This window comes from Gekko japonicus, unplaced genomic scaffold (assembly GCF_001447785.1).
Source record: "Gekko japonicus isolate JY-2015 unplaced genomic scaffold, Gekko_japonicus_V1.1 scaffold1743, whole genome shotgun sequence".
Lineage (NCBI taxonomy): Eukaryota > Metazoa > Chordata > Lepidosauria > Squamata > Gekkonidae > Gekko > Gekko japonicus.
In genome coordinates, this window is record NW_015173724.1 from 75,136 (window position 1) to 91,449 (window position 16,314).

The following is a 16,314-nucleotide window of genomic DNA, read 5'->3' on the forward strand; positions in this document are numbered from 1 at the left end:
GGTGGGGCCCCCTTGGTGGGAGGGTTCCCCCCCCCCCCCTGTACCTGAGAACCGCTATATTGACTTCCTTTGTAAGTCCAGGCCTATGCCAGTGCATACTTGGGGGTGAGTGTTTTCGCCGACATCCTGCAGGTATGTTTGGCAGGGAGGTGTGGTAACTTGGCGGTGGGCGCACATTTTGGTGCTGCATCACACTTGAAGCTGGTTGAGGAGGATGTTCTGGTGGAGTGGTTAAAGAGCGGCAACCTCTGATCTGGAGAACTGGGTTTGATTCTCCACTCCTCTCCATAAAGCCAGCTGGGTTACCTTGAGCTAGTCACAGTTCTCTCAGCTCTCAGCCCCACCTACTTCACAGGATGTCTGTTGTCCGGAGAGGAAGGGAAGGTGATTGTAAGCCGCTCCAAGACTCCTTCAGGTAGTGAAGAGTGGGTTATAAAAGCAATTCTTCTTCTTGAAGCAGTGGGAAGGTCTTCTTGAGTGTAGCTCCCCCTAAGGTGGGCCTAGGTTAAAGAAATTTCTTGGCAGTGTGTAACCTCATCCATCCCACCACGGATAAAAAGGGATGGAGAGATCCATGTAACCACACACTCCTTCGAGGCAGGGCAAAATAAAAAAAGTAGTGGTTAGACCTTTGTTGGTCTTAAAGGTGGACTCTAAATTTGTTCTAGCGGTTAGAGTCTCAGACTAGGATCTGAGGCCCAGGTTCGAATTGCCACACTCTGCTGTGAAAGCTTGCTGTGTGAACTTGGGCTAGTCATGCACTCTCAGTGTAGCCTGTGTCATGGGGTCATTGTGAGGATAGAATGCTTTCAGACCCTATGGAGGAGAAAGGCAAGTGAAAGGAAGTAAATAAAATACCTATACACCTGTTATCTGAAGGATGGTCATTACAGGGATTTTTAAAAATTGATGCATTAACCAACTAATTGATTAATCAGTTAAAGGGGTAGCTGATTGATCTTTGTGGACTAATTTTCAAAGGTTGCACATTTGTCAATGGATTTGAAATCTGTGTGTATCTCCCCCCAGACTAGGGTGCTCTAGTGCTGCTTATATGATAAGTAATGTGTTCTTTTAATCGCCTCTAGCACCCCCCCCCCTCAAGTCTTGAATGCTGGGCTTCAAAAGCTTTCTTAACTTATTATAAAATAACCTTCTGCTTTAGGATTTTGAAAAATGAAAACTTTTCAAGTTGTTAAACTTATGCAATTTAGTCATATGGAATTACTGGAGGGCTTTTGTTCGGCAGGTATTAGAATAAGGCTGAGAGCCAGAGAAGTTCAGTCATGTTTTCTTCTTTGTCTTATTTTCTTGAAAGCAGTTGTTTCCGGACATCCTTTTGTATATTAGCCATGGTGTTAGAATTAGTATGTTTTGGGATGCTTTTTTTTAAAAAGTGTAATAAAACTTCTTGTTTTGCCCTGCTAATAGGAAGAGGTCAGGCAAAGGCGGGCAACATTGCTTGTGTGTATTTTTTTCCTTTCAATTTTCTGTGACTGTTTTCTTATTTAGAGACAGAGAAGAAAAAGCCCATTGATGGTGCTTCTTGCTCTTACAAACTTAACAAAAGAGAGAACAACGTTCCGTCGTGCTTAATTATGGTACTGGAAGAAAGCAGAAGTAGTTTTCTTTAAATAAAGCCACCCGTTTGTTCTCATTTTTGTTATAAAATTATGCATGGTGAGGTATTTTTGTGGCACACGCCTAACCAATTTGCAACCAAGATAAATTCATTTGTAGGATTTAAAGTTGATTTAGGCTGCACTCTGGAGCACACTCACTGGACTTTGGCTAGAGAGAGAGAGATCAAGAATTTCCTTCAAGCCAAAGATGCTCGGAAGCAGGGTTTCAGCTCTTGTGAGTTTTTGTTATAAACTGGATTGCAGGCAAGTACTTTTATCAGTTGAAGTACAAGTAGTGACTTAAATGTGTGAACAAAGTCATCCCAGGTTGAGTGGGGGGAGGGGGTTTAATGGGAGCTATTTGCATATTCAATTGCAAGTCATCAAACGCTGAGTAATCAGCTGTGAAGGAGAATGAAGTATATACACTCAAGTCAGCGGGCCCCAGGGGTATAGCTCCACACAGGAAACTGCTGAGTTGGGTCTGTTGGTCCTTCCAGCCCTGCACAGTCTACTCTGACTGGCACTTGCTCTCCGGGGTGGTCGGGGTGGAGACTTTTCCCTTTGTGTGGCGTGTGCAATAATTAAGTACACTTAATTACTTATTGCAACTCATTGAAAGCCAGAGGGATACTTGGGTTGAAGTATACTGAATTCAGCCTGGCAAGCTGGCAATTTCTGATATTTTTCTCTGTGTGCGCTCTGAAAATGGTGCTACGTGTGGCTTGACGTCAGATGAGTGAGCCTTGGCCTGATGTGTACACTGCAGTCCCTTTCCTGCCTTCCTGTTCTGTGGCAAGCCTCATAGTTTGCTGTAGCACCTGCAGCAGCAATCTAATTTGCACTCACCTTCCAAGCCAAGTAGAGGGCCATTTCCAGTAAAGGACAGATACAAGATATGCCTTGGTTGTTTGAATGTGATGGTAACCCATGGTTTTGCCATTGGAGGGGGGTGAGGGAGTGTAAGGCTTGCTCATATAAGAACATAAGAGAAGCCATGTCGAATCAAGCTAATGGCCCATCCAGTCCAACACTCTGTGCTTTCCTACAGTACAGCAGGGCAAAGGGACTCCCATCCAGATACATAGTCTGGCTTTCTCAGGCTTCTACATCAGTAGAGTAGGGGCCTCTTTTTGCTTGAGCTTGCCACCGCTGATGGTCTTCAGGTTACAAGATGCAGGGAAGTTCTTGAAGGGTCTTCAGTGTGTCTTAATGTGTGTGAACATAAGAGAAGCCATGTTATCAGACCAATGGTCCATCCAGTCCAACGCTCTGGGCCCCCAAGTGGGCAAAACCCAGGTGCTATTGGAAGGTCAGCCAGCAGGGCCAGAACTCCAGAAGTCCTCCCACTATTGCCTCCCAAGCAATGTAAACTTGAACCGTCATTTGGATATGTGAACTGAATGCTTCTCTGGCCTATGAGTTGTAAGATCAGGACCATGTTATGGGCTCCCCTCCCTTTCTAGTTGCACTGAACGTAGGCCATGTTTTTATATATGTATATATTGTGTAGTTTTAGTTAGCACTACCCTCTAAACTGTGGTTTGAGGTGAGTTTGCAAATAACAGTTGTCTAGTTTGGATGTCTTAGCTAACTATGACTACAGCTGTTCTGAAATAGGGAGTGTGCACCCCTGTAATGTATTACTAATCTTCCAAACCATGTCTTAAAGGATAGATTCAATATGGGCAATCTAGCAGTAAATCCAAGATTGTCCCCTGTGTGCATTTGGCAAGCAGATGTGACTAGTCCAAGTTCTCTACAGAGATGTAAATATTCCAGAAAAAAATTCTGACTCAAATTTAAATATATCGAAATATTTAGATAATGTTACCAAAAGAAGGCAAATACACCATGTACAAGCACTGGGGCGTGTTCATGCTTCATCTGCAACACAGCCCATCTGATATGATTGATTTGCAGCACAACAGCCTTAACAACTATTGATAAACAGACTGTATTTACACATGTGGGGTGGAAAATTTTCCAACAAGAGAAATATAACATTGGAAATCACACCACATTACTGGTTCAGTGCAGAGGGTGCCTACACCTGCATTTGTAGAAATGTTTGGTGCGTTAACATTCCTGTTCTTTACTGTAGTTTTTTGCATGTACATATACAAACACAACATGTGAACTGGCCCTGAACTTTGCATTACATGATCATGACGCTTGTAAAAAAAAATTACACTTCATCAAGAAGTTACGCCTGGTTTGGGGGGGGATGTTCTTCTACACATTTTTCAGAGTGTAAGCAGGGGCGGGAGGTCACGTGCATGGCCTGCAGAATAATAGAGCAGGACTCTACCATTGGCACAAGACTGAGTCTCCCAGTCTACTGAGAGCCAGTAGAGCAGAGCTATCAAACTCATGTGTTATAAGGACTGGATCTGACATAAATGTCACTTTGTTGGGCTGAGCCATCTGTGCCATAAAACATAATTCCAGGTACTGGAGATATAAACTGTATAAAGGACAGCAGCTGGTAAGCTCTGAGTTGGTGTGTCTCACTGCAAGGCCCCATGGCCTTGTAGGGGGGGGGGGTGCAGAGGAAAACCCACATGAGTGGACTGGAGTGTCAGCAGAGCAGCACTGGGCAGATGCACCCATGCTGCTTGAATGCTGCAGACGAGGTCGTTATGCCATGCTGAAGCCACAATCAGAGTGGCTCTGTTCACTCCCCCCGAACAGTCTCCTGTTCCCTCCCTTGCACTAGTTGCTCGCAGGCCGCATAAGAGCCCTGGATGGGCCAGTTCTGCCCCCCGGGCCTTATGTTTGACACCTCTGCAGTAGAGGGTGGGACTACTGGAGGGCTGACATACTTGTTGTGTGGGCTCTGCGTTCAAGTTCTGACCTGGATGCCCCAGGCTTCGTCAGTCTCATCAGATCTTGGAAGAAGCTAAGCAGGGTCAGCTCTGGCTAGTATTTGGATGGGATACCATGAAGGAATTCTAGGGTCACTATGTGGAGGAAAGCTATGGCAAACCACCTCTGAACGTCTCTTGCCTTGAAAACCATATGGGGTCACCATAAGTCGGTTGTGACTTCGTGGCACTTTACAAACACACACACGTACACTTGCACACACATGGACACAGCAGTGCTATACATATTCCCACCTGGTGCTGTTTTACCCGTTTGAATTGTCTTCTCTAAGGTATCTTTGCAGTGTTGTCAGTTTGGAAAGGAGGTGGAATGCAGATTGATAAGATAGTGTACATCAGGGGTCAAGCTACATCAGGGCACAAGACCTGGTGTAAGAAAGCCCATTTGTATAACCGAAAACATACAGTTCAAAATATTACTGATCGTTGACGTATGTACTTATAATTCATAAAGGTTCTGAAGCCCAAACGGTGGTGGTGAGACCTTTATGGGGAAGTGGCACCCACAGAGTCTCTCCATAAGTCATAAATACACACCAAACCACCGTCCCTGTGTGACTGTTGTAGCACACTGTCATAAATCTGTGGATGGTTTACACTTGGATTCTTGGCAACTGTTTGCTTCTTTGATTTCCCTTCTTGGAAAGCAGTCTCTAAGAAAGCTTTTTAGTCCCATCAGAGTCTTTGCCTGCCCATTCCCTTCACCTTCTGGTTAATTTCAGTATCTCCACCTAGCTGCTCAGTGTACCTTAACTTAAAGATTTCATTTGTGTTTTAAAGAACTGTATTTGGTCCTGTACTGTAACCACATTTGGCTCTAGGGCCATAGACCTTGGTGTAGAGGGAAAGGGTTGAAAACCCCTCTCCCAACACTGCTGCTTCAGCCAGTTTTGGAGCCATATGAGGGTGATTCTAAGTAAAGCAAAAACTTTGAGAGATTTTTGTCTTGGATCTTCTGCCTAATGTGCAATTTGGCCCTGAAGAGCCCCATGTGTTGAAGATTAGCCAAGTGCTGAACTTAACCACTTCCTTAGTCATTAACAACTGAATTATGGATTGCGATACAGTTGAGTGGATGGAGTTGCCATGAGTTGGTGGCGACTCAGCTGGCATGCTCTTCTTAGTTTTGGAGGCTGTGCTGCAAAAGAAACAGTCTTTGAAGAAGAGGAGGAGGAGATTGGGTTTATACCCAGCCCTTCACTACCCAAAGGAGCCTCAGAGTGGCTTACAGTCCCTTTCCATTCCCCACAACAGACACCCTGTGAGGTAGGTGAGGCTGAGAGAGCTCTCTTGAGAACTGCCCTTGAGAGAACAGCTCTGAAAGAATTTATGACTGACCCAAGGTCACACCAGCAGCTGCATTTGAAGGACTCAAGCTTAGAGATGTAAAATTTCCGGAAATTTTGAAGCTCGGGAAAAAACCCGTTTTTTTAAAGGAAAAAAATTGAAATTTTCGGAAAAATTGAAAAATATGCTACATTAGCATTTCTTTTGTCTTTTCTAGATTGAAAGTCATTTTGTTACTTTAGGAACATAAAATATGACTATGGACATTTTTACTTGGCATGAAATTATCACAACTAGCATATTAAAAATATAGTGTATCCAAACATTATTACAAACAGAATACCCACCCACATGCAAAAACAAAACTGAAACCTTTTTATTGTCTTCTGACAATAGCACCTCCTAAAGGAAGAAATGCATCTTGTTCTTGCATTGGAGAGTTCAGTTTGTAACCTACAGCTTGCTTGTCCTCAGTGCACAGAAATTAGATCAATCTGATACCATTATATATTTTAGAAATGATTTGGAAAATATTTGAACACCTTGTCTTAAAATATTTTATTCATCATGTTAAAATAAAACATTCCATAATCAATTTCTTTTCTTTTCTTTTTTCAATTTTTCCAACTTTTCGGGGAAAAAACCAAAAAAGCTTCAGGGAAAAAAACGGGAAAAAAACGTTTCCCCCCCCGAATTTTTCCGGTTTTTTTCCGGGCCTTCACATCTGCACTCCCCCCCCCCCCCAATAACTTTGAATAAGGCTGGATTAAGCAGGGATGTAAAAAATAATTATTGGCTAATGAAATAGGTTTAAGTGCCTTTCAAAATCCCAAGGTGATTTTCATGGTTTTATAAGAATAGGGAAAGCATTCTTCTTCCATCATTATCCATCAGAATCTTTCTCTCTGTCAACCTCTTTAAGGAGCGGCAGGTTCTTTTCAGTCTGGGCTTTGTGTGCAAATTGAGCAGGTTGCAAGGCAGAATGCTGGGCTGTCTTCTGGTCCCTGGCTAGGTGACCTTCATTAGTAGGGTCGGTAATGTGAGTGCTTATTTTTATCATTTAAAGATATTCGAATACGGTCTGTCCTTCAGGACCATCAAAGAAACTTTATGTCACTTTTCGGCCTTTGGTTGAGATCAAGTGTAATCAATAATCTAAATAGAATAACAATGAAGCTCATAAAATCTGTTGCACTGAGGAAGTAGAATAGGCCAAAAACAGGGCAGCGGGAAGGCTAATAGCCCTCATCCCAAGCACCGTGGGAAACCACATAGTCATAACCTGCAATGTAAAAATGATTGGTAGGTGGAGTTCAGGCTTCCTTAGAAGAGTTTTGCAAGTTGGGAGCCGTTCTCAAAAAGGCCCAGTCTTGTGATGCTACCCACTGCATGTCTGACAGCAGGCAGGTTTTATTCAGGCCTTGGAAGGTGCTTTCCCAATGAATAAAATCTATTTTCAACTTAGAAAAACTCTAAATTTAGAAAAAAATACAATTAAGGGATCTGATAGAAGTTTATAAAACTTTGATCCTCTCCTATAATAGAACTGGGGGGGGGGGGGCTGCTACCAAGTGTTTTTAGTGAACGATAGATTGAGGGGATATGAAACAGAATTCCTCTGCACCCAGTGCATATTTTTGTCGGCATTGCTGTTGCTAGGTTATATGGCTTCAGAATGGGAACAGAAAAATTCATGGTGGACAGGTGTGTCCATGGCTACTGGCCATGCTAATTAAAGGGAATCTGTACTCAGAGGTAGTTTCTTTGGACTACTCGTTGCAGGGTGGCAGCTCTGTGTGTGTGTGTGTGTGGGTTGCTGCCTTCACACTGATGATTTTACAAGAGGCACTATTTATTTGCTTCATTTGTACCCTGCCTTTCTCCCCAGTGGGGACCCAGAGCGACTTACACCATTACAAGAAATTCTGGAGCACTTATATTTTTTAGTGTATTATGCATATTGTATTTTATATTGTTTTATATTGTTCATTGTTTTAACCAGGCATTTATGCCCCTTGTGAGCCGCCCTGACCCTTCGGGGAGGGCGGGATATAAATGTAAAGATAAATAAATAAATAAATAAATAATTCTAGTGTCCATTTTAACAAACCTGTGAGGTAGGCTAGGCCCTGTGTGTGTGTGTGACTGGCCCAGGGTCACCCAGTGAGCTTCCATGGCAGTGTGGGAATCTGAACCTGGGTCTCCCAGGTCGTAGTCTGATACTCCAACCACTACAACACACTGGCTCTTTTTGCGTACAGCTGAAGAGGGTATTGGATTTGATGGATCTTTGGTACGATTCAGCGGGATCGCTCTCCTCCATATGGGTGTTTTTGCTCATCCCCCTCTTTGATCGGCTTGAACCCAGGCTCAGTGTGAGTCCACATCAGCTAACATGTCTTGATTTAAACACGAGTGAGTATACAGACACTGGGGAGGCGGGCAAGGTTTGGATTTCTGGAAGCTTGCTGCATTGTTTGAGAACTTCCATGGATTTGCCCAGTGACTGGAGTGAGAATTGACTTCAGGAAGGCTCAGCCTGATTCTCAAGCATGTGTTGTGCGGGGTGGAGTGGAATGGAGAAGAGAGCCCCATTAAGCCTTTTGAACCTGTGTCTCCTCAGGTGTTGGTGGAATGAGCGTTGCGTGTGTGTTGAAGAGAAAAGCAGTGCTCTGGCAGGACTCCTTCAGCCCCCACCTGAAACAGCACGGTCAAGAGACAGCTAATCCCAACATGCCTGTTGTTTTGACATCTGGAACAGGGTCCCAGGCTCCGCAACAGCCAGCTGCAAACCCAGCCCTTGCAGCGGGGACACACTCCAGTCCTGTTCCCGGATCTATAGGGGTTGCAGGCCGCTCCCAGGACGACGCGATGGTGGATTACTTCTTCCAGAGGCAGCACGGCGAGCAGCTGGGAGGAGGCGGTGGCAGTGGCAGCAGTTATAACAACAGCAAGCACCGATGGCCTACCGGAGACAACATTCACGCCGAGCATCAGGTGAGTGATTGAATCTTTCACAACTGGGCAGTTGGGAGTGAGGTGGGTCCACATGAGCTCTGCTCAGTGGCAGCTGGTTGTGCAAAGCTGTGTCCCATTTGTGGTGTTTTTTTCCTGACCATCCACCGTCAAACTGAAATGTTTTCCCACAATACAGCAGGGCAAAGGGACTCCCATTCAGATACTTGGTCTAGTTTTCTTAGGCTTCTGCATGTGTAGAGTAGGGGCTCCTTTTTACTTGAGCTTGCTACCGCTGATAATCTTCAGGTCACAGGATGCAGGGGAGTTCTTGAAGGGTCTTCAGTGTGTCTTAATGTGTAAGAACATAAGATAAACTATGTTGTTATCAGTCCAGTGCTCTGTGTCCCACAGTGGCCAAAACCCAGATGCCATCAGGAGATCCACCAGCGGGGCCAGATCTCCAGAAGACTTCTCACTGTTGCCCCCCAAACTCCAGGAATACAGAGCATCACTGCTCCAGACAGAGTGTTTCATCTATACCTTGTGGCTGATAGCCACTGATGGACCTCTGCTCTGTATGTTTATTCAGTCTCCTCTTGAAGCTGTCTAGGCTTCCTGTGGCAGTAATTTCCATTTGTTAATTACTCTTTGGGTGAAGAAGCACTTCCTATTATCTGTTTTAAGCCTACTGCTCATTAATTTCATTGAGTGCCCACAAGGTCTTGTATTCTTTCTCGACCTTCTCTATCCCATGCATAATTTTGTAAACCTCTATAAGAGGTGGAGGTCTATGGCCTTCTCACCACCCCCAATTCTCATTCGTGTCCAGGAGGAGTTCTTTAAAGCATCTTTCCTACAGCTGCTGCGAAAGAGAGCCTCTCTTGAACCAAATCCAAACCACAGTCTGCTTGATACCTTTACTGGAACAAGCTATAGTGACATAGATGTGTGCACAGGGTTTCGAGTTTGCCAGCGCTCTTCCTCAGGCTAGAGGTGGGGAAGAAAAAAATATTCCATCCATGATTTTAAAGGCCCTTCTCTCATGGCATCTTTGTGTTGAATAGCAGGTCGTAGAGATACTGATTGATGCTTTTGATGCAGCTTGCACTCTAGTTCTTCTGGGCAAGAGAGAAAAAAATTGTTGTTCTCCCACTGGAATTACAAAAGCTCACCAGCTTCCTTTAATATCTCTGACACTCAGTGAGATCCCTTAAAAGGCAGAAAGTAAAGGCATTCTTTGATACTCATTGTATTGAGAATGTTGGAGATAACTTTAAGGTGATCCATGAAGTGTAAATATGTCATTTTGTCTTGTGCTGGTAGTAAATTCCCCAATGTGCAGTCCTCTGTTAGTAGGTTGTCCCTAAGCTAACACATTATTCTTGGCTTCCAAAGTTGACCAAAGTTGTACTGGTTCAGGATTTGGATTTTTGGACCAGTGTGGCTGCCAGTAACTTTTCTCTCAAACCAACACACATTTTTATGCTCAACAAGCAGACAACTTTACAGAGAAGCTATAAGGGTTGAAAAAAACAGCAAAACCCCTCAACAGCCAAGTCTGTGTGCATTCTTTGAGAGTGTCTGGGGGGAGTTTCAAAGGAAGGAAAAAACAGGGAAATGGAATACTTCTGGGCTACCAATTTACAGGGTCTAGGGGAACAGAAGAGAGAGGAGCTTCTGGTATCTGTTCCTCTGTGTGAATGGGGAAGTCTGGGAACTGGCTGCATAAGTGTCTGCTTTTGCATTTCTGTTTTGGAGATACGTATTTTGTGTACCCGATTATGCATAAAGGGGATTAAAGGCCAGCGCAAAGGTAAGTTATTCCCCTCCCCCGTCAGTTTGTCACCTTTAACACTTCAAAGAGTCTGTCATACCGGCAATACTAATGGTTGAAGTTGGCATTTGGATTATTTATTTACTTACTTGCCTCATTTATATCCTCCCTTTCTTCCGAGTAAGGATGCAAAGCAGCTTTTGTGGCTCTCGCCTCCATTTTATCCTCACTGACGCCCTGTGAAGTTGGTTAGGCTGAGAGTGTGTGATGGGCACCAGGTCACCCAGCAAGCTTTCGTGGCAGAGTGGGGATGTGAACCTGGGTCTCCCGGATCTAGTCTGATGCTCTAATCACTGCATTATATTGTCAAGTTCACTTGAGCTTGATGAGTGTTGGTAAATGGCTCCAGTGATCTTAAGCTCCTTTTCTTTCTTGGCAGGGTGGTGGTGGTGGTCGTTCGTTCCACCGGGAATGCCTTACCCATGGCATAATAATTTGCTTGGGGAGAGTAGAGAGCTCTTATCCTCCCTCTTGTGGGGTGCCAACTGCCACTGCCAGCTTGTAAATGCTCAACATTTCCGAAACAAGCGAGACCACGCTTCTGAAAGAGATTGTCAGACTGAGTGTCAACAGCAGCTTTGCTTCACAGCCTGTGTTTGAGGAGTGTGTGGCTCTGCCAAAAAAGCAGAATTGACCTTCTCTCTCAAGGGGAGGAGGATACTCTTGATACGCCTGGGTTCCTCTTCCCTCAATCCCTGGAGGCAGGAAATTGATTGCACTTTCTATCTCGGGAGGAGGAGGAGCCCACCCTAAGTCTGGAGACTTCCGCAACTGATAGCAATGTGTGCCAGACACAGACAACAATGCTTACAGAATCCTGTGAAATAAACCCCACAGGAAATATAAGCTGTTAGAGCAGTGAAAGAACAATGAACATGAAGATTAGCAGCCAGTCACCCTTTAGTAAGCGTAATAGGCTGAATAGGGACCCTCCAACCAGGGTGGGGTCCAGAGTGTCCTCTTCGTCCTCAAGAGGAAGGAACCTTCATGGTAAGTCCAATGCTCTGTTCTCTCTCAAGGGTAGGACGACACTCCACTGTGCTTGGGATGTTACAGAGCTCATTTGATCCAGGGAGGGAAAAGTGACTGCCAGGCATAGAGATAACAGTAGGACTAGACCACTTGCTGTAGGACTGTCCGCCCAAATGCTGCTTCAGCCACAGCGATAGAGTCCATCTTGTAGTGCCTGATAAATGTTGACACCGAGGCCCAGGTAGCGGCCTTGCAGATATCTGCAACGGATGCATTTGTGTCGAATGCTGTTGATGTAGAATTACTTCTTGTTGAATGAGCTGCTGGCCCCTCTGGGACATGAAGGCCCTGAGATTCATATGACAAGGAGATGCAGTCTTTTAGCCACCTGCTTAGTGTAGCCTTAGAAACCCCTTTCCCCTTGACTGCTGGATGAAAAGCTACAAAAAGGGAATCCGACTTCCTAAATGGCTTGGTCCTTCTGATATAAATGCAAAGTGCTCTGCGAAGGTCAAGTGAGTGCCAGTTCTTCTCCCTAGGATGAGACAGCTTTGGGCAGAAGGACGGCAAATATATCTCCTTTGAGCTGTGAAAAGGTATGTTGACCTTGGGACTGAAGTTGGGATCTGTGTGCAGAACCACCATGTCCTTATGGAAGATGCCTAAGCCCTTTCTGATGGACTTGGTTGTGTCCAGGCTAGCATCAGACATGATGGCTGCTGCCTTCTCCAGATTGTGCATGTAACTTGACAGGCACTGATTTAAATCTGGGTATTCTTGGGATGATTTACGAAGCCACATGTATTGAGGCTCTTGCCATCAGGGAAGTGGCAGCAGAAGCTTTAATGGAGAAGGCAACGGCCTCATGGGCTCTACGGAGAGCTAAGTCACTTTTTCAATCTCTGGGATTTTTAAGGGTGCCCTCTCCCCTCTTTTGGAAGAGCCACTCCTGATGCTAAGATGGCCACAGGATTACCTTAGGAGGAAGAGAGTACATTCTTTTAGCCTGTCCAGAATGTAAACAGTTACTGGTAGGACCTGGCCATTCCTCTTTTATCTGAGTTTTTAAAAAAAGAAGGGAAGGGAAAAGTTGAACCCAGCTCTCTAATCCTAGAGAAGACCTCAGGGGGCCTTTTATTGTTGTCATCATCCTGTTCCTCCTTAGGGGCAGAAACCTGTAGGATTTTTTTTAGCCAAGAGGAACCCTGGCATTTTTTTAAGGTGTTTGACTGGTGAGGGAGGTGTGAGGAGGGGAAGAGGCCTCCTGTTGGTAAAGAAGTTCTTTTTTTCCTTCTCTAACTGATTGGAGACAAATAGTTCTAGCCAGTCCTGGAAGCCTGGTGGGAAGACAAAGGCCCCCCCCCCCAGCTATTGTCTTGCTGTGAGCAGGCCTGATGGGCTGATACAGGCCATCCCGGCTGATCAGTAGAGGGCACAGTTCTGGCACAAAAAAAACTGAGCCTGCTTCTTCGTGATCCAAGCCAGGTGATTCTCAGCCTATGGCTCTCTTCAGGAGCTCTGCCAGGGTGGGACGGCTGGGCAAGTGGGATTGCAGGGGTTTCCTACTCCGCTGCCTGGGGATCACCTCCCCCAGCTCTCCCTTGGAAGAAGAGATTGGATTTATACCCCGCCCTTCACTTGGAGTCTCAGAGCTGCTTACAATCTCCTCTCCCCACAACAGACACCCTGTGAGGTAGGTGGGGCTGAGAGAGCTCTTTTGTAAACAGCTATGAGAGAACTTGTAACTGATTCAAGGTCATACCAGCAGCTGCATGTGGAGGAGTCAAACCCAGTTCTCCCAGATTAGAGTCTGTGCTCTGCAGTGAGCAAAAGGCAAACAGCCTCCAGGAAGAGGTCAGAAGAACAAACAACATTTGTTTTTTAAACAAAGAGAAAGGCATACAGGTGGAATGAGAGAAACAAAGTGCAACCAAAGGAAAATCTCAGGAGCTCTCTAAATCTACTGGTCTCTCAGGTGGAGGCAGGAAAAAGACTAAAAAGAAGGAACTTTCATGGTTACTCCAATCTCTTGCTTTTGTTGCTTGCAAGGTTCCTTTTGGGCAAGGGCAAAGTACAGCAGAGGGTGACAAACTGTTTTTCTTTTTAAAAAGATGGCATATCTTGGCTGCCCAAAGTAATCTCTGCATTCACCTAAGCTGTTGGTGATGCAGGATGTTTGTGTAGCATTGTTTACTGTAGCAGCATGCAAAATTTCCATTAATGAATTTCCCCTCCAATTGCTGCAGTGGAATACTGCACAATGTTGTTTTCAAAATCTGAACCTTCATAAGTAACCACTTCGAAGAGCAGGGGAAAGCTTTGTGGCCTAGCTGTGCAGTTGTCTTATAACGGAACATTGGACGTACTGTGAAGGTTCCTTTTGTTTGAGGCAAGGTGGACATCCTGGCATGTTTGGGCCACTCCATTGAGGTGGAACACGCAATCTAATTCTGGCCTCCTGGGATGGTGGGAAGAGGAGTACCCACAGGTGCCAGGGTATCCTCCTTGTCTCAACCAAAACTGGACAGTGCTTTGCATCTTTTGTTGTTTGCTTTGATTGAAGGGCCTCAGTTTGGTATGGCAGATCAGGCTGTAACAGTGTGTTGTATGAACAGCTCTCATTTGGGGGGAGCCGGTTATTGTTGGCACAGTCTTGAGGGTTGGTTGCTATCTTTTTAACCCTTGGAGGAGGGGTTGCCATTTCAGAATATTCAGGCATTGTTCTGGTAAATGATGCTAAGATGACATTTCTTTTTTTTTTTTTTAAGTGTCTTGTTAGCTGATTGTCCCAAAGGGGACTCTGTGAAGAGTGCCTTGCGTCAGAGTCACTGGAGTTCTGTGTTACGGGAAATGTAGCTTGCACCTTGTTGAACGACACTCCTAGCTGTGCTACTTAAGTGAGTTCCTGGCCATCCTTGGAAAGATGTAGTGCTGATCATAGTTAATTGGGAGGAAGTAGCTGCAGCTAGGCCTGCTGGTGGATACTTCACGTACAGCAATGGTGCCCCAAAGTGGTGCCCATCCAGAAGAATTCCAAAAGAGTCTCAAAGCAACTTACAGTCGCCTTTCCTCTCCCCACAACACCTTGTGAGCAATGCTCCTTGTAAGGTGTGGAGTCTTGTGAGCAAAAATTCTACTTTGTGAGCTACTGGCATTAAAGTTGTGAGCAAGCAATTTGACTCCTGCATAAATCAGTTTGTGTTGGATCCCCAAGCATCGAGAATAAATCCACGTTTCAAAGAAAGTAAAGTTTATTTCAAAGCATTGGAAAGATACTCAAACACGTTCTTTGTTAGAACTGAACACAAGCAGTTAGGGCAGACATGATAAAGGGATTCAAGTTAGAAACACAACCAATGGATAACGTTCCCGCTGGCGGGCAGGAGAAAACGGTTGCCTGCTCAAGTCTTGGGAACCAGGCGAACGGTAGACAAAACACAGGTGCAGTTCACAGGCTTGGTGCAGTTCACAGGCTTGATAAGAAGCTAATAGCGAAGCATACTCTCCCCCTCACATCCTCCAGTTGTTTTACTTTGGCATTACAGCATAGAAAACACAGGGGTCAGCTGGCAGGGACAGGGATCACATATGTACAATCAGAAGTTACACAGAACACCATGGCAGCTTGCTGACATACTGCCCCCTCAAAAATACACCTTAACCGTCACCTCCCGGGCCGGGCGGGAGATCTCCCGGGCTGGGCGGGAGACCTCCCGGTTTGTCCGGGAACTTCCTGTGGAAACAACGAAGCAGGTAAGGGGCCCGAATATCCCCTTCTTCCACCCATTCGCGGTGCTGGGGACCGAAATCAACCCATTCAATGAGGTACCAGAGTTTACCACGTTTCAGCTTGGAATCAAGGATATCAGCGATTTCAAAATGCTCATCCCCCTCAAGGATGATCGGAGGCGGGGGAGAAACAGTCGGCCTCCATGTAGAGGTGCCAGGATTTTTCTTCAGTAAGCTCATGTGAAAGACAGAATGCAGAGAGCGCAAATTCTTAGGTAATACAACATCAACAGCAACATCATTAATCACCTTGCGCACCTTGAACGGCCCGATAAATTTCCAACCCAGCTTCCTGCTTGGGCGCAACATCTTGATGTTTTTAGTAGAAACATACACAAGGTCCCCAGGTTTCAGATCAAATCCCACCACCCTACCCTTGTCTGCCTGGGCCTTATAAGCTGCTTTAGCAGCATCGAGAGTTTGACACAAAAGTGGCCATGCAGTTCTCAGAGAAGAACACCAGGTATTAGCATCACCCACGGGACGGTCAGAGACCCCCTCCAGGAAAGGAAGGGGGGGCTGTCATACCCAGAGACAGCCTTGTATGGAGACATGCCAGTCGAACTATGCACAGTGTTATTGTAACAGTACTCAGCCAGGGGTAACAAATCAGCCCAATCATTTTGTTGGTAATTAGTGAAGCAACGAAGGTACTGCTCCAAAGGGGGGGCTGTCATACCCAGAGACAGCCTTGTATGGAGACATGCCAGTCGAACTATGCACAGTGTTATTGTAACAGTACTCAGCCAGGGGTAACAAATCAGCCCAATCATTTTGTTGGTAATTAGTGAAGCAACGAAGGTAAAAATTAACTTAGTAGGCAATTGGTGGATTTTCACCACATGAGACATGAACGCCGCAGCTAACCTCTGCGCGGTAGGCAGTGAAGGGAAAGGAACAAAATGGGCTTGCTTAGAAAACAGATCAACCACCACCCAAATAACAGTGTTCCCCTTGCTCACAG

At 45.4% G+C, this 16,314-nt stretch overlaps 1 protein-coding gene across 5 annotated transcripts in view; it reads left to right on the forward strand.

Moving 5' to 3' along the window:
* PUM1 (pumilio RNA binding family member 1) overlaps positions 1–16,314 on the forward strand; it is a 116,959-nt gene that overhangs the window by 7,793 nt on the left and 92,852 nt on the right. For all 5 annotated transcript variants that reach the window (XM_015423384.1, XM_015423383.1, XM_015423379.1 and 2 more), the window contains exon 2: positions 8,421–8,794. In XM_015423384.1, the coding sequence (XP_015278870.1) occupies positions 8,432–8,794 (363 nt within the window). In that variant the 5' untranslated portion in view covers positions 8,421–8,431. The remainder of the gene's footprint in view (positions 1–8,420; positions 8,795–16,314) is intronic.